At 40.0% G+C, this 24,344-nt stretch overlaps 1 protein-coding gene across 4 annotated transcripts; it reads left to right on the forward strand.

The window, feature by feature from the left end:
• The first annotated feature begins 298 nt into the window (after window positions 1-298).
• Window positions 299-23,250, forward strand: LOC129110552 (putative ferric-chelate reductase 1). Of its 4 annotated transcripts, none has more exons than XM_054622647.1 (16): window positions 299-363; window positions 2,469-2,670; window positions 5,757-5,905; window positions 6,694-6,788; window positions 7,004-7,139; window positions 7,924-8,112; window positions 10,964-11,062; window positions 11,140-11,287; window positions 13,732-13,845; window positions 14,981-15,096; window positions 15,318-15,404; window positions 20,931-21,028; window positions 21,192-21,250; window positions 22,025-22,168; window positions 22,574-22,638; window positions 22,734-23,250. In XM_054622647.1, the coding sequence occupies exons 2-16, from the start codon at window positions 2,478-2,480 to the stop codon at window positions 22,827-22,829; spliced, it is 1,788 nt and encodes a 595-aa protein (XP_054478622.1). In that variant the 5' UTR covers window positions 299-363; window positions 2,469-2,477; the 3' UTR covers window positions 22,830-23,250. The 4 variants fall into 4 exon arrangements, 3 of the variants coding, with proteins under 3 accessions (XP_054478622.1, XP_054478623.1, XP_054478624.1); XM_054622648.1 differs by having other exon boundaries at window positions 22,747-23,250; XM_054622649.1 differs by having other exon boundaries at window positions 7,043-7,139.
• The last annotated feature ends 1,094 nt before the right edge of the window (window positions 23,251-24,344 follow it).

Genomic DNA, 24,344 nt, shown 5'->3' on the forward strand with positions numbered 1-24,344 from the left:
TTTCCTCAGATTAGCACAGATGAGCTGATCCTGTTTTGTAGATACGCATGCATTCTAATGTTGAACGTAAATATCACCAATGACTTCTATCAACAATATTAAGTGGTAAAACAATATAAGCGTAAAAAAATATTATCACTCCCTACACTTATTTTAAATGTCACTTACTATACATATATTAGGTAAGGGAGGTTTAACTCCATGAATCAGGAAGCTGAGCACAAATGTATTTCTGAGAAAAGAACTCACATGTCTGATTTTCTTCCATGGGAAGTTAAGGCATCAGAAGCCCTTCCCTCTGAGGGCCAACACCACTTTCTGCGTTCAGTGTGAAGACAGAGACACAGACAGCACAAGGTGGAGGTAAGCCCAGTTAAACTTCTTAAAGTGTGTAACAACTGTGAGACTTCAGAACTTCCACATGTGTTGGAAATACATTTGGTTTTATATAAACAAAAGAGTATGAGCGAGACTGCTGTAAAGTTAGTTGTGTACAAAGGAGACAACCTTTGGCTGATACTGTATGAGACGTTCCCCTTCAGGTCACTGCAACTGGGAATAACATCAATATAGTGATGAAGAACCTTTAAAAAAGACAAAGGATGAGAATGAGGTTCTAGAATAGAACTGAATTTTTTAACTTTTTTTACTTGCACTATTGATAAGATATTAGATAACATTGCGATTTATCTTACTTGGCAATATGACTTGACTAGTTTTTCAACTTCAATGCAGGAGTTAAATTTTTTTATTTCCCTTTAGATTTTTTAACCGTTTATAAGAATTAATTCTGCCTTGAAAAAGCTTGACTATAACACCTCCTTCATTGTAAGCAAAGCTGTCAGGCTAGACCTGCTTTCAGATGAGGCAGCTCACTCTGACCTCGCGGTTTGTTATCTCAGAGAGCCTGTTGAACTCAGTCTGATCTGTAGTAGACTGATTATGTTCTGTAACTGATAACAGTGTCAGCCTCCACTGTCTGCATAAAGATTATGTCCGTGAGTCAGCTGCACGTTGGAGGTCCACCTCCCATCTATCTTTGACAGAGTTTATTTACTTAACAATACTGATCAAAAATCAATAAGATGTATCAAAAACATCTATTATACAATTCCAAGCAAAACTAACCTAAAAGCAACAAATAAGCACGTGGCATAAGTGTGTGTGTATAGGTGTAGATGTGGAGAAAGAGAGAGACCAAGTTGGCGCTCGTAGTCATGGCGATTACTTAAAGGTGGAATAAAACACACAGTTGAGACTGTGCCTAATGTGTATGGATGAACGTAACATCGTGTGTGTGTGTGTATATACCTGTGTGTAGGTTAGAAGGAAAAGAAGAGGAAAGCACTCAAAGCAAAGTAGATCCTGACCACCGCAATAAAGTTCAATAACTGAAAATTGATCACAAAGAAGCCCAACTGGAGAACTCCTTTAACTGATAGAATACAGTTTACCACCTTTACTTGTGGTGGCTGTTTTAAACACAAGAAAAGCCCAGCTGTTTGGGGCAACTCTATATACAGTAGCAACAATTGTGTTCACAGCAATGAACAGGACTCTGCGGTCCGTGAAATACACAATAACACGTTAACAGTGAACTTAAACAAACAAACAAGGTTACAATACAAACACAGAATGACCTATCTCTGCCCAGACAATAGCTTCTTAATTGAAATTGCTTCCCATAGCGATTGGCGTGTTGTCGTCTGTCTATGTTCTGTGAAGTATATCCACCTGATCACAGGGGACCGTAACGCTATATCGGTGGGTTAAGCGGCACACTGGTCTTCATGTGGCAGCGGGGAAAACAGTCAATTTGAAGAATCTGGGAATTCCATAATTTTCCTTCTGCAGATTATTTAAGCGAGTTTGGGTCAAAGGATTATACTTCTATCTTTCAGGATCCAAGTGCTCGTAGACAAAAAACAGTCTGTTGCTTGTACAGCGAAGTTGGGAGTGTTACCTAGATTATTTCAACCACCAATATTGTTTTTATATACTTTAGCAACGGGAGTCACAGTGGAACACAATCACAGTGTGAAGTTGTGCGCCGATGTTTATAGCCTTTGTCACGTCATGGCAGTATCACAGGGACTCACTGGGGTTCCCATTGGTCTAGGCCAATGAGGCACCAGTGTTGTGATTTAAACCAAATCTCAGGTGAGATTTTAACACCTGATGGGGGCTCGGCTCTATCTAGGCTTTTCTTTTTACATGTAGGTATCTCTCTCTTTGTTTTCCTCACATGGTGAATTCCAATCAATATAAATTCATGCGTGGTATGGGGTGCCCAGTATGTTAAAACGTGTACTCCTTTATAGTCCACATATTTAATTAAGTATTGTTGGAATATTGAGACACAAGTATACTTTGGAATCTGTTGGAAAATAAATCTGGGGAATGGGTTTGGCGAGTGTATCCATACGGATTCAATATGTGCCTGTATCCCCTCTCTTCCTTCACTTCAGGTATCAGCAATGTGGCATTCATTCTTTCTGATGGCAGTGTTTACTGGGAGTGTAGACCCAGTAAAAGGGTACAGTAATGGGAAAGTGAGTATTGCCTGTGGAAACATGGTGCCTCAGCACGGTCACAAGCCCAGCCCAGACTCTCCTCCATACAGAATCACTGTGGATACTTCCACATTTAGTCCACGGGACAATATCACAGGTAAGCTAATAAACTTTGTTTTTCAGTCTTAACCCAGTCCCCAGAAAAAATATTGGTATCGATGCGTTGAATGTGGAGTTTTCTGACCGAGACTATGTTTCATTAATTACGCCTTGTATCATGCTTGTCATAACGTCTTTTGTGAACTTTCTTGCTTGTTATACCATGTACTTTTCATACCATGTAACTTTCGATAACAGTTGCTCGATATACAAGCTTATCTTATTCTTAACTTATCAAACCAATGCACCGGGCTTTCACCTAACTCCAGTAGAAACCCATGACACGGACAGAGCAACTGGCATATTATAAAGAGCACAATAGTCCACTAATGATGGATGGGAGGGGGAGAGTAGATGGGTCAAATAAAGAAAAGAAACTAAGTGTTATTATTATTCAGTCAGGAACACTCACGTCATAGATCTTTATCCATTTATTGCAACAATGGAGATACAGTTATACTTGGTGCTGGTGGCTCTGCTCTTAAAATGCTCCCTGGATTGTTCAAGCAGCTACTAAGCCAAAACGGGGAGCACCATGCATAGACCCCCGGGTATACAGAAATGAGCCCAGGATGAGGCTTTAAATTCCATTTCAACCATTTGTTATGCAAGATGAACTCTGGACTAAAAAGGGTGGAGGCTGGGGTGGAGGAGGCAAAACTTTGCCAGCAGTACGGTCCGTAACAGGGTTGGTGTAGCAAGGATCAGTGAGAAGGGAGTCATATTTAAATGGATTGCCTTTGGTGAGAGTTGGCTGTGATTGGTGTGTGGCCAATTAGAAGCTATGATTGACTAACCAGCTGACAGCCAGCCGGGGCGTATGACTTCCTTGTCATGCATGAACTAACGTGATGCTTCATTTCAGTCAGGAACACTCGCGTCATATATTTTTATCCATTTAGTGCAACAATGGAAATACAGTTATTCTTGGCGCTGGTGGCTCCGCTCTTAAAATGCTCCCTGGATTGTTCAAGCAGCTACTAACTCAAAACAGGGAGCACCATGCATAGAACCCCAAAACAACGGAACCCAACTCCAAATCTGGTATAAGACCCATGCTAAGCATCAGCCGGACTATAAAAATCTTTATATATAAATATATATTATAATTTTTTTTAATGTATTATCTTGTATGGAGGTGCTAGTAGTAGTCTCCAAGGTAGCGCTCATAGTTTTTGATTTGCGATTATCTCCATGACTCCTGGGCGAACATAACATTCATAAAATTGTAGATTTAGCCAGTCCAAGACGCATGTAACGGGACACAGAGCTCATAGGACTGTAGTGCGCCGTCTAGTCTAGTACAGTTTGGGGGAAGGCTGGGCAACTCAGGCCTGAGGCGCAGCGTGGGGGCAGAGGATTCTGAACTCCTGGAATTTAAATCGGGACGTAGAGTCGGCAATTATATTATCAAGGCCAGGAAGGAGCACTGCCTAGAGAGTGGAATTCCCCATGAATCGTGACCATGTCGGTCGTCTGGCAAATCTATTAAAAAACGTGAATAGAAGAGCAACCTTTATTTATGATGTTGACAGTTGCCTGATCATAACAGAAAACAACTATTGTTTGCTAGACCATGGGTTTCCGCAGAGCGTGCATTCAACGACGATGATATATCTTTAAGAGTGCGGTAAATTTAAAGGAAGAGCAATCGTTGTTGATTCCCCCGAAACCAATAGGAGTCAGTAAACATTTTGAGAGCGACTGAAGTTTCTGCATTATTGTTGTAAAAGAACGATAAACAGTTCCAATAATCGCAAAGCAACGACCAAACCTTAGATCAGATCTACATCCTTAATATAAGGCAAAGATTGTGGAGTTTGAGGGGTCAAGTAATCTAGAGATAAAAGATCGCCTAGGGGAATAATTATCTTAGCGAAGTTGAGGTGACAGCAAAAGCAAGATTGGTTATGTTATGTTCAAAGCGCTTTTTACAACTTCCTTAATTCGAACCAACTTTTCGAGGCAGTGACGCTTGCTTGAGATCGCTGTCTAATGTGATGCCTAAAATTCTGTTTTGTGGTACTCGTAAAGAGGATTCCCTGTAAGACGGTGCCGGGTCGGATATAATGGCTGAATAAGTATCCAGTCCGGACCTACGATCAGGATAAACTTTACATTTGACATCTATGAGACGCCAAATGCGACGTTAAACTCGGCCATGGTCAGATTCTTTGATATACTGGGATCACTTTCTTTAAGAATGACCAAGTCAACTAAACATCTCTCGGATATTTTGGTTGAACACGGCTTAATTCTTTAATTAAATTTACATCATTACCGAATGGTACAGCTCTCTTCGGCCCTTTCGTCTGGCCCTTCCTTATCATCTTGGGTTTCGAAGATGCGGTCCTCTTCGATATTGTACCCATCATCCGACTAGAGATGAGACATGATAAGCATGGATATGGTAGGTAACGTTAATAACCGGAAGACTATAGCTGTCATTACCTTGTGTCAAAGCTTTGCCAGTGTGCGGTCTGTGGTGAGAGTGAGCTGTGATTGGTGTGTGGCCGATTAGAAGCAATGATTCAATCAGCTGGCTGTCAGCTGGTTACAGCTGGGGGCGTATGACTTCTGTGTCCTGCATGAACTAAGGCGATGCTTCATTTATTGTTACTTATTTTGTCACGTCAGTCATGTGACTCTAGTCACCTGCTTATACAATAGTTGGACGGTTAAATTATAGTCAACCAAAATCTTTTCCTAAACCTAAGTGGTTTTCTTACCTTAACCTAACTTCCTGTAACACACGTTTATTTTTAAAAGACACATGCGTGTAATGAATGGAAACTGACACGCAGTCCCTGCCATCTGCAAAACAGACACAAGAGGTGGACCTAGTGTGTCATAGTTTTGAAGCGTAGGGCCACTGTCCAAGTGTTTGTTTGATGAGTTGGGAGAGAGAATGTGTCGCGATATACTACGTCCCTTTTGCGTCCTTCATTGTATTATGTCACTTGCATCTTATGGTTTACAGAAAAGTTAATTGCCTACTTTTTAACCTGTCAACTTGGCTGACAGTCAACACATCATCTCTCCAGCTAGCTGACATTGGTCTGTCCTCTCAATTTTCATCCACAGTGTCCTTGCAAGTGGCCTCCAACCGTACATTCTTCAGGGGATTCCTGATAGAAGCTCGGGATGCTTTGAAATTGGCCTCGGCAGCAGTGGGTTTCTTCATCCTGACTGACCCACAAGAGTCCCAGCTGCTACAGTGTGGCCACACTCAGGTATACAGTTCACCTCCTAAATCTCTCATGAACTGGCTTTAAAATTAGTGAACCATCTTTTTACACAGCGTTCCCGAACGCCCATTTCTTACTCTCCATAAGTGTCTAAGGCCTTTATTTACCCCAGACACTGTTGGAGAACTGCAGAAAGAACCATTTGGGTTATTTTAGAAATATGTGTTTTATCTTATCATATTTAAGTAAGATGTGTACTGATCTGTTTTAATTTGCCGTTGATACAAAGACATGCAACGGACAGAGCTAGTGAAGCAATATCAATAGAAAGACTAATTATGGTGGCAGGAGGGGAGACGAACGGGTCAAACAAACTCAGGACTTTCTACCACAATGCCGGTTAGTTACGTGCTTGTGACGCTTTACTCAAGTCAACTTTTGTTTTGTTGACTAAACCCAAGTTTACTTACTTATTTTAAGCCCAACCATGATGTTTTCCTAACACCTAGCTCATTGGTTCTTTAAAGTCGTGCAGCGCGACAAAGAAAATTGCTGAATTTGTTTGAATGTAAACAACTAAATAGATCAAATGTTCCTGACTATTTCACAAACTGCTGTGAGACAGGGTTGTGCTGTGAGACAATGTGCTGACCAAAAAGTTGAGTGTAAAATGCTGCTGTGACCTCTTATTGCACTTGATTATTACCTTCTGTATGTAATAATGAACTTAAAAAGTCGCTAGTCTCAGCATGCCACCTCAGTTTGGATTAACATTATGTGTTTAATGTGTTTGGTGTTGGTGTATGTGGGGCTGTGAATGCTGTCATTTGAAGGGATCTGGGGTGAGCCACAGGAGAAGCACAAGAAAATCTCACATTCAGGCTGTGTGGGTATCTCCAGAAATCCCTCCACAAAGAGTCCAGTTTCTGTGAGTATGCATTGAACTTTAGGTAAATACCGAATTAGGGTGCAGACCCAGGCACAGCCATTGTATTGGAACACACAATCACAATATTTCTTGTCATATTGTTTTTTATTATAGTTTATGCTCCTTCTCTCTTAACACGACAACAGTCAGGCCTCTGATACTTTACTCAGCTTCAAACTCCACTTTGTCAAGGTGTGTTTGATTTGTTGTTGCAGTGTGACGGTGGTGCATGAGTATAAGGTGTACTGGGTTAGGATTGCAGGTCCGGTGGTGTCTCTTAGAGGAGTGACTGCTGTTCCATCAACTGCTGTTCCTGCCCAAACCAACACACCCACTGCTCTGTCTACACCGGTCAGTGTCTGACTTTATTACAGAAGACAATGATGATTAAAGAGGTTTTAAAATATTATTAGCACCATTTTCATTAAGTAAATAATACCTTCACAAGATTTTAGCTGAGAACATGATCTATAATGAACATTATAACAGTTTCATAATTTAAAATCACCTATTCTTATACATGATAAAAATAAATACAATTCAAATGAATAACAGTAATTTTGTTTGAGAAACTGTGAGTGAAAAGACATAAACTCAACTACAAGGTTCTGACTCTTAAAGACCAATGGAGCCAGAACATATGGCATTCCATTTGACATTAAACTGTGACTTGTCAGTTGAACCCTAAAATGTATTAAATGATTAACTGCAGAACTTTGTTGAAAATTGTTTATTAAATTAAATTAACTTTTAAAAAGATTTGAGTAAAATGAGGGGACAGGGGTGTGACCATAAGGGTGGCCTGGGGAGGTATGCGGGCCCCCCCCCTGGAATCTGATTGCCCACCACAACTATAAACAAGTAAACCAAACCTTGGTTTCAGGTGCAGTTCAGTCTTAAACCTGAGAGCCTGAGAGCACTTAAAAACCATTAGCATAATTTCTTTCCAGATAAAGTGACCCTGTTGTCTCAGATAGACCAGACACACAACAGTCAACAGCTGTCATTTTAGTTCTGCAGTATAGAGTAGTTCCAAAGAAAACTGTTCAAAGAACGGGTCGTTGATTATCCAGAATCACTCTCATTTACATTATCAATGACAGCATGTGTGAACTGTTGTCTTCTTCCTCCTCAGTTTAGTTCAATGGGGTGTGGCCACAGCAGATCTTGTCTCAGAGACCCTGTGGGCTGTCAGCCAGAGGCAGATCCCCACTGTTTCTTCCTGTCCTTTATCACCGATCAAGAAGGGCAAAGTGTGACGTTTGAACTCAGTGGGCCTGCTGAAGGTTACTTATCTTTTGCCCTGTCTCTGGACAAATGGATGGTGAGTATCATCATGAAATGCTGACACCATTTGAAAACATTGCATAATAGTGCCTCCAAATGGTGGAATTATTTTTCTTGAATGAATATTTCGTCCTGATTTTGCTTGATGAACCAGTAATATTCACGCCAATGTTTTTAGATCTTGCATACTATTAAGTTTTAATGACACATTCATTCCATCAATGTTTTTTTCTAAAGCATTTTGTTATATTTTTGTGTATTTTTTATTTCCTGCCTTACAGCAACTGTTGTTTATTCATACAATATACAGATGAGCTGAAACTTGGCTTCGTGTCTGTACAGATGAGCCACCTAGAATCCCCCCTCCTTCTTAGGCTACATCCACACTTATAAGTTTTTGTTTAAAAACTGGGTTTTTGAAGGAAAACAATCTCCGTCCACACATGCTTTTCAGCATCGTTTTTTTCAAAATTATTTCCGACCACACTAGCTCCCCTGAAAACAAATATCACGTGACTATTCCCGTACACTGGTCATGCAGGTGCCGGTGTAAACAGGAAGTACATTGGTTGCTTGGTTACAGATAATACGATTACACTACTCTTTAAGAAAAAAAATCGGTCGTGCTTGATACTTAATAACTTCCTCTAAAATCTTCCTCTATAAACTCAAACAGACACATTTCGTGGAAGGTTTTAGAAGTTTTATTTTTTAAACTTAGTTACAACACTACAGGTGTTCCATCTCTCCCACACAGATATCAAATTTATATTAAAGTAACAGTTACAGTTACTAAACGAAGTTTACTACATTTGGTCAACAAACGCCTCTCACTCGTTTCCTCTCGGTTTTGTTGTCTGTTCTCTCACTTGTAGCTCTGCCGGTGGCTTAAGTCTCTGTCGTACTCTCTGTTCCTTGTCAGATATTTGTGAAGTTCACAATAGTTGTGGAGAACAAAATAAGCATTTATTAAAAAAGGATTGCCTCCGTTTTGCATCCAGCACCCTACTTAATGCCGTAAACCGTGACTTCAGATGTTTATGATTGTCGACATATTCAATGACTCAAGGATCATGTATTGTCAAAATGCAACACAGGAATGCACAACCAAATGTAGTTGTAGCTTATTAGCAACATAAAAATAAAATGACAAACAAAACAAAACAAAAACAGTAATACATTCCTCGAGTGGATTTTGTTTAATTTGCATCCGGAGGAATGTAAGCAGCAGCAGCAAAAACACTTCTCTGGGCAGATAATATGGCTGACATATTAACATTAAATCTGACATCAAGAAAACATAGTCCATCAACTTTCACTATGTTTGAGCACCAAGCATATATTGATATATATATATATATTTTTTTTTAATATAGTTGCATAAATTTAAATACTACTAAATTAAGTACAATAACCTCACCTTTGTACTTAAGTACAATACTTGAGTAAATGTACTTAGTTACATTCCACCACACAAAATCAGGGTTAATTTAGTTAAAAACATGTAATGAATAACTATTGATAAAACGAGGGGAGGCAAACTAGACTGAAGTTCCAGCAATTACTGCAAGTCTCATAAAACATAATTCTTCAGTTTATGTGTTTTTGTGAAAGAAGCGCCATCTCATGGCAATACCCTGCGAATGAATGAATGGTGGATGTGGGTTTCTTCATCCTGACTGACCCACAAGAGTCCCAGCTGCTACAGTGTGGCCACACTCAGGTATACAGTTCACCTCCTAAATCTCTCATGAACTGGCTTTAAAATTAGTGAACCATCTTTTGAAGAAAGGATGAAGAAACCCACTGCTGCCGAGGCCAATTTCAAAGCATCCCGAGCTTCTATCAGGAACCCCCTGAATAATGTACGGTTGGAGGCCACTTGCAAGGACACTGTGGATGAAAATTGAGAGGACAGACCAATGTCAGCTAGCTGGAGAGATGATGTGTTGACTGTCAGCCAAGTTGACAGGATAAAAAGTAGGCAATTCAAAAAGCACCTACTGGAGACACATCTTGTAACCTTCATCAGCAGATAAAGTTTGCTTATTTGTCATGGAGAACAAATGGTTATCACATGACCTACGTTATCAGTGCTGGAAAAAAATGACCTCCAAAAAGTGGACTTATGTTGATCGCTGATATTTTTTCTACTATACTTTTAAACTCTGGGGAACAGCAGGCTGTATTAAACTTGATCTCATCCCTACTTGTCATATTTGTCAGAAAGGCCGAGCGTCTTATGTGGAGCCTTTTTTGTAGCATCTTGGCAGGTTTGTGCGTTGATAAGGTAGTCATATGATGGCGGTTAGGTTTAGACAACAAAAGTACCTTGTTAGGGTTAGAAAAAAACCCATCATGTTTGGCTCAAAGTAAGTATGCCTGTAGTGCAGCGTAAGCCACATACATAACTCTGTGGCATGACGTCACGTAACATAACGTCATCAGTAAAAAAAATAGCTACATTTTTGGATTCACCCAGGAAAAGAATGTTGATCACCTGAGTAAAAGTCATGTGTTTGTTTGTCCGATTCTGAGCCCTTCCATCCTAAGCCTTAACAGGACTTTATAGAGGCTCTTTATACTACGACTGTTGTTCTGCGTCTAAGAATGAAGCAGATGGGTTTACATTGGAGTTAGTCCATTCGATCAACTCATACAGATGCTAAAGGGTGCCTTGTGTGTTGGTATCAAGATGCCGAGGGTCACTGCTCAGGCATCAGGATTTGACGCCCTGGAAGTGAGACCAACATTAGCTGTCTCTGAAAACCAGACCAAAACTGTTTTGCTGTTAATTCTTGTGATGTTCACAGCTCAGAGGGATTTTTGATCCGTTAGTTTAAGAACTGAAAACCCTGAGCTGTTAATACATGTTTCTGCCATTGTAGGGGAATGATGACGTCTATCTGTGTGTGAATGTTGGAGGTAGAGTTGCCATCAATGCTGCCTATGTCAACGGACGAACACACCCTGAATCGGCATCAAAGGTACACTGAGACACACTGATCATCAGCATACAGTGACAGTGGCTGTCAGTTGTCAGTGTTGACCTCTCTGTCCCTAGGAGGATCTTTGGGGTCAAGCATGGAGGTTGGCCGATGGGGTCATCCAATGTCGTTTTCAAAGAAACATCCTCGTCCCTCAGGTCGAGAGCAGGGTCAACCTAAACCAGAGCTACTTCCTGTTTCTTGCACATGGCAGCTCTCACCAGGGTAAGACAGTAGAGACTTCATGTATTTGCATCACAGGTATGTAGGGCTTCTGTTGGCTTATGTCATTTGTATCCACTGCCAATTTTATTACATGACATTACATTACAGTCATTTAGCAGACGCTTTTATCCAAAGTGACTTACAAATATGCAGTCAAGTGGCCAGAAAAATAGTCCACACCACATCAATTGGTTTAGCTGTGAGGTTGATAAGGAAAGTCAGCTTTTGTTTTCGACCACAATGTTAATGAAAATTATGAAAATAAAAAATAACAAGCTTTTATTTGACTCACAATTTGACATGTATTTTTGAGAAATGGTTCCATATTTTTGGGTTTGAGGCCCTTTTGGGCCCTCTTTTAAACCCAAGGCCCGGGACAACGAACCCAATGTTTCCCCAACGTCTGCAACTCTGCCTTTTGGCCTCGTTTTCAGCCAGACTTGCATGTATCTTACTTTCACACCACATCAGTATAAACTATAAACATTTTTTTGAATGGGCTTTTAAACTTAACAAACAGTAGTTGACCCTACAATTAGCGTCGCAGCCTCCTACTTTACAGGATTATATTTTATAACATTCTGTGCAATGTACGTCATATTAACTGTCCAAGATGTTGATCCTTCAAACCCCATGATGTGGAAGATTTCTGACTTGGTCAAGTTGATTAGCAGTGTAAACGCTATACTGGGTGGGGATGCAGTCTTGAAGGGAATGATGTTTGTCATTTCAAACGTCAATGTTATTTTATCATTATTAGAATATAATTGTTATATATTATTAAAACCACAGGCACAACAGGTCCGCGGTCTTCTGTTTCCAGAGGCCCCTGGGCAAGCCCAGAATGGTGAAACCAATGTTTTTTTAGGTTACTGCCCCACCAGGCACCTATGACCTTCGGACCACAACTCCTGGCAACATGGCCCCACTCTGTTATCATGTCCCCAGCCTGGGAGTTGAAGACCTCGCGGACAGAGGCATCAGCCAGACGTTCCCATTTAACCTTCACCATGTGCTCACCAGGTCTTTCCAGCAGCACCCCCCACAACCTGAATCAACTCACCACCAGATGGTGATCAGCAGACAGCTATCAACGGCTTTATCATGGTGTTTTAATGGCCAATCTATGACTAGAAATCCAGCAACAAAGAACCACTTGGGTTCGGATCATCCTCTCTACGTTTTTCGTATCGTTACCTACGCGAGCATTGAAGTCCCCTAGGAGAACTAATGAGTCCCCAGTCAGACCCCTTTCCAGAACACCAGCTAGGGACTCCAAGAAGACCGGGTACAATCAGAAAACAGTCAGAGACTTCCTCTCAGCTACTCGCAGACGCATAGAGGCGACCCTCTCATTCCACAGAGAAACTCCAACACAACTGCGCTCAGCCCAGGGCTATGCGTCGATATGCCCAACTTTATCCAACTAACTGCTCCACCTCCCCCTTCATTTCCTTCCCTGCCAGAGAGGTGACATTCCACATCCCTAGAGCCAGTATACGATGCCAGGGGTTGCCACGCTCAGGGACTGGCCTTTTCCTGCTGTCCTCTACATGGAGCCACATGGTGACAGCTCCATGTAGATTTACTGGCGAGCTCTCCTCCCAGGTGTGGCTCCAGAAAGAGGCCCCTATTTCCCTTTTCTGCGCAAGCTGTGACAGCTGTTTTCTGGCTGATTCAGTGAATGGTTAATGATCTGGCAACTCCTTGGGACAACTTTGCCTTAGGAGACCCTACCAGGATCTGTTGCCCCTGATGTCACAGCTCCCAGGATCACTAAGGCACACAAACTCCACTACTACCTTAAGGTGGTGATTCATTGGAGGGGAAATCTTACACATGGCATCTTTAAACTGTTAAATGCCAATAACATGAAATTAAATTACATCATCATCCAAATACAGTTATTGCTGCTCACCTAAGCTGACTAGTTTCAGACCTGGGCTGCAAAGCTATGGTAAATAATGCTTGTGGCCCATTCAGGTGGAGCACTGAGCTTCTGATAGTGGTATAATCCACTTTGGATAAGCACTTCGTGAATTTCCTTAATAAAAACACAGTAACTGTGACTTAGTATTAGCAAATTTTTTTATATTTATATATCTGTCAATTGGTGTTCATATCACATTTTCATATTGTGCTGCTGAGCCAAGCCACCAATCGGTCAGTGGTTCTATTAGTGTCTGCTTTGTCTGGTTTGAAAAAGGCTGTGGCTTTGGTAAATCACCTCTCAGGTCATGCATATCAATCTGGCCAAGCATGCCTTCAGTTGCTTTAGTCACATCACCGAGTATGGCTAACTTTCTGTTCCACTACTGCTGGAAAACAATGGCATACTGAGTAGGACAAGCATATTCTTAGTATTCAATGTTTTTTGTGTGTAAAATTACACTTTCTTTACATTTAGTGCAGAGTCCTTGTAGTCAAAAGTTTGTCCTCCACAGGTTTGATCCACAGACACGATCAACAACCTCTCATCTCCACCAATCAGAAGGTGATCACTGGGCATCCAGAGGAGCTGTGTGGTTCCCGCTCCCCACTGCTGATAAAGTTCCATGGTTGGTTGACAAACATTTGCTGATATATTTGTCTCGTATGAACTCTGTATGTTAACAAGACAAAACTCCATTAATTTAAAGACTAGACTCCCATATTCATTACATATCACAATACCACAGTGTTGGACAGACCAAACAACACAGCAGTCTTTGTGTTCCTAGAGCTTTAACTGTAACTCTGCATAAAAGGTTAAGTATGCTCTGAGGGTTGTTCTTTTGTTGCTTAGTTTAGTTTTGTCAAGATAGACTCTTCTTTAAGCTCAATGTAATAAATGCAATTTAATTGCACTGGTATATCTAATATGAACAAACAGATATCCTCCTTTAGAGACATCATTGATAAGATTTTATTGGTTTTATGTAGTGTCTAATGTTTTTGTTGTTGTTACACCCTAGTCACATTTGTGACCTCAGCACTATTTATGACTTAGTCCACTATGCTCCCTAGACAAACCTCAGGGCGGAAAGTCACAAAATGCTAAATTATCAAAACAGGTGGATTAGCTTTGATTTAATGGGGTTTGCATACAGGACACTGTGTGTGACCGATTCGCAGGGTAAAGTGTCACATGTCTAATTACACACCTATGCCTACTTCTGCTCTATATAAAGCATGTCTAATTACACACCTATGCCTACTTCTGCTCTATATAAAGCTGGATGGTTGAAGCAATGGGTTAACATGGGTTCCATTACAGATACCTATGGCATAGTTTTTTCATTTTACAAATTAATGTTGGATTTCACCCGTGGATACCACTGTCAGAACACTAGACTTTTTTTGCGTGATCGGCCCATGTCAAATTCTAATACAGAAGTAAAAAACAAAGCTTCATCTATATTCCCCTAAGTAACTGTGTTATCATTCTTTCGTTTACTGAAACTGATAGAAAAGACAGTGGGGAGGGTTCATCTCATTCAACCCTCCATATATAATATAGTTTTGTTTTGTGTCAGTATTTTCTTATGTAGCAAAATTGGACTACAAACTGCATGTTGTTGAGCAACACTGTTGCACAATGACAATAAAACAACCTAATGACCTTGTGACTTTGTAACCTAGTACTCTCACCTCAGATGTTGGCCCCAAATATCTTCAAACAAACTTAATAGTATCTTTGGTTTGTCCTCTCAGGTGTGTTAATGCTCGCTGTCTGGATGTGGATGGTGAGCACAGCCATCTTCATTGCTCACCACTACAAATATTTCTGGCCTGACACAACTCTGCTGGGACAAAGGCTGTGGTTTCAGGTGAGAGCACCAAAAAACACTATCTGCTACATGACAATGAAGACTTCCAAACATGGCATGTGCTCTGAAACGTCTTTATTAACAGAATAAGTCAAATAGTGTTGGTGCCCAAATGATTTGTTCGCCTCTCTTTATCTCTGATGGATATAGCACAAAAGTGATCCAGTCTTCATTAATTATTGAAACAGTGCACTTCCCTCTCTCCTTCCTTCTCTCTGTAGCTTCATCGAACCATGATGGTCTTGGCTGTGGTCCTTACTGGTGTGGCCTTCACCCTGCCTTTCATATACAGGAGGGGATGGAGCAAGGTAAATGTGCTGGTGTGTGTGTGTGTGTGTGTGTGTGTGTGTGTGTGTGTGTGTGTGTGTGTGTGTGTGTGTGTGTGTGTGTGTGTGTGTGTGTGTGTGTGTGTGTTATTTGTACCTTGTCCATGATTGTCCACCTGTCCCTCCATCTGTCTAACTGGCTCTTGGCATTTCTGAATCTTTTGCTGTGTGTCTCTGTGTCAGTCCCAAACGCACATCTCCACAAGTCATTAGAAAAACAGGTTGTACGACATGAAACTACACATTGCAGTGGCAGATTTCTTCTGCTGTTATTAGGACCCATCTTGATGTTCACAATGTTTTTGTGATCAGCTGCCCTTCATTTAGTGCTGCATGATCACGTATTTTTCCAGGTCAACCCTGAAGTTAGAGTCACATCGTTTCGCTTGACAAAAAGCCAGAGGGATTATTTTCATAGGATTTGGGATAGTTGCATAAAACAAGTTTGTGGCAAACAAAACTTTATGATGTTTGCACATTTTGATCAGCAACATAATCTTCTTAGATGAAGATTTTTATCATTTTTGAAGCATGAATGCAATCAGCAAAAGTAAAAGATTAACATTAGGCCATAAAGCACTGCATCACGGTTGCATGAGTGTCAGTAACCATAGCGAGGATTTGAAAGCAAACTAGCCGGCGTCATGACATTTTGTTGTCTCATTTAGCCACTTGTCAGCAAGAACCTTTTTTAAGAATGCACAAGAGGGGAATTTAGTATTTAGTATTTCATGGGGTGGAACATTAAACTTAAGCTTAAACTTAAGCTTGTGTTATCCACACATCTCTTTTCAGGCATCTAACTAAAAACCCATTCAAAAAACACATTTACTTTGAGAAAAGGGAACAGGAAGTGTAAAAATGCTGATCCATTGGCAGGTTTTGGGGCTCATTCCTGCTGCACACAGTAAGCCATGAGAGGCAGTGATTTTAGAACAGCTCGTGGCCGTTGTTAGGAGCTAATTGATTGTATAAATCAGTTACTATAAATTCCTGGCAAGGTTTCAGAATACAAACACACAGCAACAAAAAAAGCATAATTTATTGCTCACAAATAATCATTCCTTGCCAAAGAATATAGTTCTTTAAACACAAAAAGCAGTATGGTACCAAGTAACACAGAAGCAGTGGAAAGCATGCGCAAAGATCGGAGTGATCATTAATATTTATCTGGATAAAACCATTACCGGGCAGTTGTTGAAGTAGTGTTCAATCATGTTAGCACTCTTCTTTGCTGGTACAAAGGGTATATGTCTCTGGACAGGTGTGTTTTACTTCTGCAGTGCCAGAATCTCAAGCATTGTCTCTCGCTGGTTAAGCCCCGCAAGTAGTCCAACATAACTGCTAAAACTATAGGCTTCACCTTTACTGCTTTTCTCATGAAAGAGGCTGATATAGCTCCATTTTTGGTAATCATTTGCCAGAGCGTTTTCGGAACCCCAATGATTTTAGCATGTCTCCTTTTGCTTAGCCCAACCATAATTCACACAATCTGACATTTTGTAACAATTTGTTTGGCGCAGTGAAACTGCATTGCGGGCACAACTGTCTGTTTGTATGTACAAGTGCTTTAAACATGGCTCATTCAATCATGATAAAGGACCAGAACTATCCGCTTATTATAGACATTGCAGGCTCAGTGGTGAACTGAAATTGCCATCCCCTCAGAAATCCACCATAAATTCAATTTAATTCAATTCAATTCCATTTATTTTGTATAGCCCCAAATTACAAAATTGCCTCAGAGGGCTTTACAATCTGTACACATGCAACATCCTCTGTCCTGGAACCCTCACATAGGCACAGGAAAAACTCCCCTAAAAAAACCTTTTAACAGGGAGAAAAAAGGAAGAAACCTATGGGAGAGCGACAGAGGAGGGAATAATAATAATAATGTGACTAATAATAATAGTGGTAGTAGCAGTGGGTGTCAGCAGGGCCACAGCAGGAGGCACGACCCCGGTCCAGATATAACCACGATTCATGGAAACCTGCGAGGTGAGGACTCCTGGGAAGAAGCAAAGTCAGTAATGTGCATAAATAATAATAATAATTAAGCCTTTATTAGTCCCACAATGGGGAAATTACAATTCTCTGCATTTAACCCATCCCGGAGGAGCAGTAGGCTGCTAAGAAGCGCCCGGGGAGCAACTGGGGGTTAGGTGTCTCGCTCAAGGACACATCATGTAGAGGGGTTCGAACCACAAACCTTGTGATTACGGGACGAGCGCTCTACCTGGTGTGCCACAGCCGCACACAAATAGGACATGAATACATAAAGATGGACGGAGAAAGGAGCTCAGTGTATCCTAGGTAGTCCCCCGGTAGTCTAGGTCTATAGCAGCGTGTCTAGGGGCTGGACCAAGGTAAACCTGAGCAAGCCCTAACTATAAGCGCTATCAAAAAGGAAGGTCTTAAGCCTACTCTTAAAGTGGTGAGTGTGTCTGCCCCCCGGACTGAAACTGGAAGCTGGTTCCACAGAAGAGGAGCCTGATAACTGAAGGCTCTGGCTCCCATCCTACTTTTATATACTCTAGGAAGCACAAGTAACCCTGCATTGAGGGAATGCAGCTCTCTAGTTGGGTAATATGGAAATATAAGTTCCTTTAGAAAAGACGGTGCCTGGCCAGTTAGAGCTCTGTAGGTGAGTAGAAGAATTTTAAATTATATTCTTGATTTAACAGGGAGCCAGTGCAGAGAAGCTAATACCGGAGTAATATGATCTCTTTCTTAGTTTTTGTTAGAACACGTGCTGCAGCATTCTGGATCAACTGGAGAGGTCTAAGAGACTTATTAGAGCTGCCTGATAATAAGGAGTTACAGTAATCTAGTCTAGACGTAACAAATGCATGAACTAGTTTTTCTGCATCGCTTTGAGACAGGATTTACCTGATTTTCGAAATGTTACGTAAATGAAAAAAGGCTGTCCTTGAGATCTGTTTTATATAAGAGCTAAAAGACAGATCCTGATCAAAGATAACTCCGAGGTTCTTTACGGTAGTGCTTGGATGCCAGAGCAATGCCATCTAGAGAAACTATATCGTTAGAAGGTGATCTGGGCCTAGTAGAATAACTTCAGTTTTGTCGGAGTTTAACATCAAGAAGTTGCAGGTCATTCGGGTTTTTATGTCCTTAAGACATGCTTGAAGTTTAGAGAACTGGTTAGTTTCATCTGGCTTAATTGATAGATATTATTGGGTATCATCTGCATAACAATGAAAGTTTATTGAGTGTTTTCTGATAATATTCCCTAAAGGAAGCATATATAAGTCTAAAATTGGTCCAAGAACAGACCCTTGTGGAACTCCGTGACTGATTTTGGTTTTCATCGAGGTTTCATTGTTTACATATACAAACTGAAATCTAAATCCTGACTGAAAATCCTCAAATAAACTATTGTTATGTAGAAAGTCACACAGCTGATCAGCGACTGCTTTTTCGAGGATCTTAGAGAGGAACGGAAGGTTAGATATATAGGTCTATAGTTAGCCAACACCTCTGGATCAAGAGTAGGTTTCTTAAGAAGAGGTTTAATTACAGCTAGTTTGAAGGCCTGTGGTACATGGCCCGTTAGTAAAGACAGATTGATAATTTCTAATAAAGAATTGCTAATTAAAGGCAAAACTTCCTTAAGCAGCCAAGTCGGAATCGGGTCCAAGATTTATTTCTTTAAAATCCTGGCGATGCTGCAATACCAGGTCAATGCATGGAGTGAACGGAGCAAGCCCCTTTTTCATCTCCCAATGCTAAAAATCAGCTTAAAGTTATCCTCATATAGAGGACATATCAGATGCCATTACAAATAAATAATTTGTACTGTTTATTTCTCAGTCTATATCTCTGTGGCAAGATGTGAGTTTGTGTGGGTGTGGGTGTGTTACAACGAGGCTGATCTGTATATGATAATGATAGCATGATGAACTTTATTTCTCTTGAGGAAAATGTTTCTCTACTTCAGCTTTGTATGCTGTGAACTAACTTGTGGCTGACACAGTTTATGTGCTCTTCAAGCTTCACTGTGGTGTGTATGTGTGTATGTGTGAGTAACTCAGCTGTGTGGGTCACATGCTGTTCTGTGGTGTGAGTGCGCAGTGTTGATTCACCCTAACATTTGCTCATCCTGACTCACCGCAGAGACTGAGTTTCTACTTAAAGCTCTAGAACTACTCTATTTGTAGATGTGTAGATTTTTCTTCAGCTACAATTAATAATGATTCCATTCATAATATCTCATCTCTGTCTCTATACTGCAGCCATTAGGGATCTACTCATAATCAAATTCAGAGACAATGAAGTCAAGATACATTTGACGGTTTGTTGGAAGGAGTCCACATGAAGGTCATTATGTTTCATTTCACATGCTTGAGTATTTACTCTACCTACTCTAGAAGCTGTTGCTGCTCCTTGACACCGACATAGATCATTCTGCTCCTGATCTGTATTTACAGTATTTTGCATCGGCCTCTAGGGGTCTATCTTTTCCCTGACACATCATCAGGACATACTGACTGAATCTAGCACCAATAAACCATCAACTGCTTTTCAATTATGTTTAAATTATTGGTAAGATACTGTACTGTAGATGTGTTTACAGATTTATCCAGTTCACCTATAAATGCTGTCTTTACTTTATGTGCTCAGATTCAATACAAACACATGTCGTGTCTGACACAGTGTCTAGTTGTATTAATTACTCTTGCTGTCTCCTGAGTTGTGTGCTGAGGCAGATTCGCTAGGCTTTACTCTTTTCCTCCAAGTCTCTGATTCTGGTGTGACACTGTGGGATGTTCACATACCACCTGCTGCTTCTCCTTCTGCTGTGACTGTTCCCCCTCCTCAGCTTTTTAAACTCATTAGGACTGAAGATGTTTACTTTCCACTGTCCTCAAATTGCTTTTAATGATATCCAGTCTGAAAATATGACAGCTTGGATGCTAAATAGCTCATGTATAAAGCCTTTATTGAAGGGTCTCAATATGATATAGAAGATATAGATATGTGTGTGTTGATATCAGTAACCACACCTACATATTTATTTTAACCCAAAAGGCAATTTTGTTGCCTAAACCTAACTGGCTTTTTTCCAGTGAAGACAGATTATTTATTTATTTAAAAAAGACTGTATGTATGTAACAAGTTCAAATTGACACGTTTTGCTGGCTTTCGTAAGAAAAAAGATGAAAAATAATGAGCAACTTTTCATAGGATATCATACAAAGCGTTGTGTGGGAGTATGCTGTTAGCACAATTAGCTGCAAGCCGTTAGCTCAGTCGTCACCATGTTGAGAGCCGTGTAGAGGCAATAGATATGCAATCAATTTCGTTTTGATCCTTGAATCAACACTGCTCTCATCTATTATTCACCCATCTATTCAATTAGGTAGTAGTAGCTCTAGTAAAAGTGTTTCTTGGTATTATCGTGCCAACATATTACCAGAGAACACAGTGTACTGTATCACTGCAGCTCCTCTCCCTCTGTGATTTCTCCTGTCTTCTCCATCCTCTTAGCGTGCAGGCTTTCACCCTTACATAGGTTGCACTGTCATGGCTCTGTCCATCATCCAGCTTATCATGGCATTTCTCAGACCAGCCCTGGAGTCCCCCAGGTAAGACCTCAAACCAGATCTTAAAATCTGTATGACTTGTTCATCGCTGTTTCAAAGTGGACTTATGCTTAATGCTTATTTAGTCTTGTTGAAAGCATTATGGTTTTTAGATTCATCCACATTAGCTAAAATCATACCAGCTCATATCTCTTTGCCACTGCAGGAGAACCATCTTCAACTGGATGCACTTTGGGACAGGCACTGTCTGCCAGATACTCGCCGGTAAGAAGAGAAATTAGAAAGGATATTTTATCGGGAAAATGCATGTGATTGCTGCAAGCAGCTGCTTGTTTGCCATGATCTGTTTCATATCCATTGGCTCCAAAGGTTCAGTAATTTCCAGTGTTGGTGGTGGAAAAATAATTCAGATTTAATACTTCAGTAAAAGCACTAATCACAAAGTGAAAATGCTCGCTAAAATCAATAGACCTGCATTCAAAACCTTACTTAAGTAAAAGTGCAAAATGTACTTACAGACTTAAAAAGTATGGGTTATGCAGTAAAGCTTTTCCCATTATATCTTATTTTTCTGGATTCCTGATGCATTAATGTGTATATTTTATATTCTGTTGGCTAGTGTATTATACAGCAGTGCGTCATATTCTATAAGATCATCATATGTTTGTAGCGTCGCTGTCCTGTGAGAACAACGTATCTCATCTGTAAATTAACTAAAGCTGGCAGCTCATTGATGTTAGGCTTTGATACAAACAAGTACTTGTTGGAAGGATACATTCATTGCGGGTTTGGGTCTGAACATGTGTTTTGTTGACAATGAGAAATGTATAGAATATCACCAGACTTTTGAATCTTGAACTTTGAATCATTTGGGCATATTTCTATAGACTGTTTTTCATGCAAAGGTGAATTTATATGATCTTTTATCTTATGAAAAAAAAGGAAAATTTCATCTTCGGCATAAAGCAATTTCTTAATATGTACAGTGCAGCAAAGAGTATTTGTGTCCCGTGATCTGACCTCCTCTCTCCCTCCAAGTGGTGTGTGTGTTCCTGGGTGCTGCTCAGCAGGCGCTGCTGTTATCCAGCCCCTGGTCTGCTGCAATGCTGACTGGATGGCTGCTGTGGATCCTGCTGGCAAACCTGCTGCTACTAATGCATTCATACAGACTCAGGAGTAGAGGTACTACAGCCGATGTTGGTGTGAAAAATGAAGTTCAAAAGAAATGTCTGATTGTGGGACAGAATTGCCCAGAATTTTTCCAAATGTCAAAAGTGAAAGATTTGACCCTGATCAGCTGGTAGGACTCCCCTAGCAATAAAGGAAACCAGTTGTTCTGTTCGAACGTAATTATTATTATTATTATTATGGGGGGTATTCATGCGGGTGTGGAAACATGAATACTAAATAGCTTGGAAATGTCAGTTCTCTGCACTAGTATTTTAATGACAGTTCTAAAATTAATTCTAGCATCATTTAAAAGGACAGCGGTGGGAAGTGTTCTTTATATGCAGTGATGTGCAGATGTACAGGTTTTCTTTTCTACTCCACAAACATTTCTGAAAAAATATTCTATTGTATCAACAGGAAAGATAAGCAGTGACGACAAAGAGAACATTTTGTCAGCTCAGTTGGATGGAGAACATGGAGAGGTGAAACACACGTCAAAGAATATTTTTGCTTGCCTTATTCATTGTTTTTTTGTTTGTTTGTTTTTACATATCTTCTCTTTATTGATTCTTCAAAGTCCTTTCTTTCAGATATCCAAAGTCAAGAAGATTGTGTTAGTGGTGTTCCTACTGGGAAATACAGTGTTCCTGGCTGCATTTATAAAAGCTATTGAAAGTGTTTAATTATGACAAATTACTATCTATGAAAATGACTTGTAATTGTTTTATATGGAGTATATATATCTGTTAGTCAAGGATGCTTTCTATTCTCTGTTGATACCTTAAAGGGACTTTTTTAGCCCTGGCCTATCATACTGTCTACCTATCATGTGTATGCAGTGGCAATATCCACATCTGTTCTTATCCTAATAAACCTAGATTGGGGTTCAATTAGCCCAGTTGAATAGTTATTCTGGTTACAGGAAACTTGGGTCTTACCTCAGCCCCATGTCATTCTCAGGGCGTCAAATACCAATGCCTTGTCACGCCAGTCCCCGTCTGATACAACCAAGCGTCTGTATGCGACGAGTTGGGATGAGAACGCGTTGCTTATTTTTGTAGTTGTCTTCCCTTCCTAATAAATAATAACTCTGAGTTCTGACAAAGCTTTTATGTGTTTGATACATTAAAAAAAGTCTAACAGGGCAAGAACCAAATTTATAAGCCAGACTGATTCAGTAAAAAAACAAAGGTGCAAACAATGTTGAAGAGTAAAGTTACTACCCAGGCTATTATAAGCACCCACCACAGTTTACAGCACGTCACAAGCATATTATTTAATATATAGGAACAACTAAATCTCCAATAATAAATAAATGATGAACATAATTTTAAATGAAGCAGTTTTCTCAAAGAAATTAATCTGGAAATCAGCAACGTTTTAAAAACCCAATTAACTAAACTAACTATAACTATATACTATACAGTGTCTGAACTTTGTTGCATCAGGTCAAATGTTCCAATATGAAAAAGTGTTTAACATCTAATGGCCAAACTATACTACAAATAGCTATTGATTCTTGGTCCCAGAGGATCCAATAGGATTCATAATGTTCATAATCTCATCACAGGCAAAGCACACTCATGTACCCAACAAACAAACAAAGCTAGCCAACATTATTCTTATACATCTTTTATTGTTGCACTCTTTTCAATACACTTAAAATACAAAGTAAAACGCCCCTGCATATAAAGTCATACAGAGCCTGTAAAGCCCCCAAAAGCCATGGCAGCAACTTTTCACAGAATGTTTAAACACCAGCAAGCATTTGTGGGATTTGTAAGTTATAATCAAGCATGAAGCATACAAACATGAAAAGTGAAACAATGCTGTTTAAGGTCAGTTGAATCCAAAGTCAATAAAGTAAAGAGCTCTTAGAAGCTGCTATTCAGAGTGGCTGGACACATCAAGGCTTTTTAAATATTGATAAACGTGTCATACTAGTGTTTCTATTTGAGAAAATCCCTTTGAAAATATCTTGTATCCGGTAATGAAATTCACAATAAAAGGAGTCACAAAGAAAGTGCTTAAAATGTATTCTGCCTACAATTGCCTTGTTACATCCAGATAAAAAAACAAAAATGCTGAATATTCGAAAATAAAGTCAGAATTTGATTTAACATTAACAAGAAAGGCATGTACAGAAAGTTTACGGCAGCTTCACTTTATATCTGTGAATATTAATTTC

This window comes from Anoplopoma fimbria, chromosome 21, assembly GCF_027596085.1.
Source record: "Anoplopoma fimbria isolate UVic2021 breed Golden Eagle Sablefish chromosome 21, Afim_UVic_2022, whole genome shotgun sequence".
NCBI classification, from domain to species: domain Eukaryota; kingdom Metazoa; phylum Chordata; class Actinopteri; order Perciformes; family Anoplopomatidae; genus Anoplopoma; species Anoplopoma fimbria.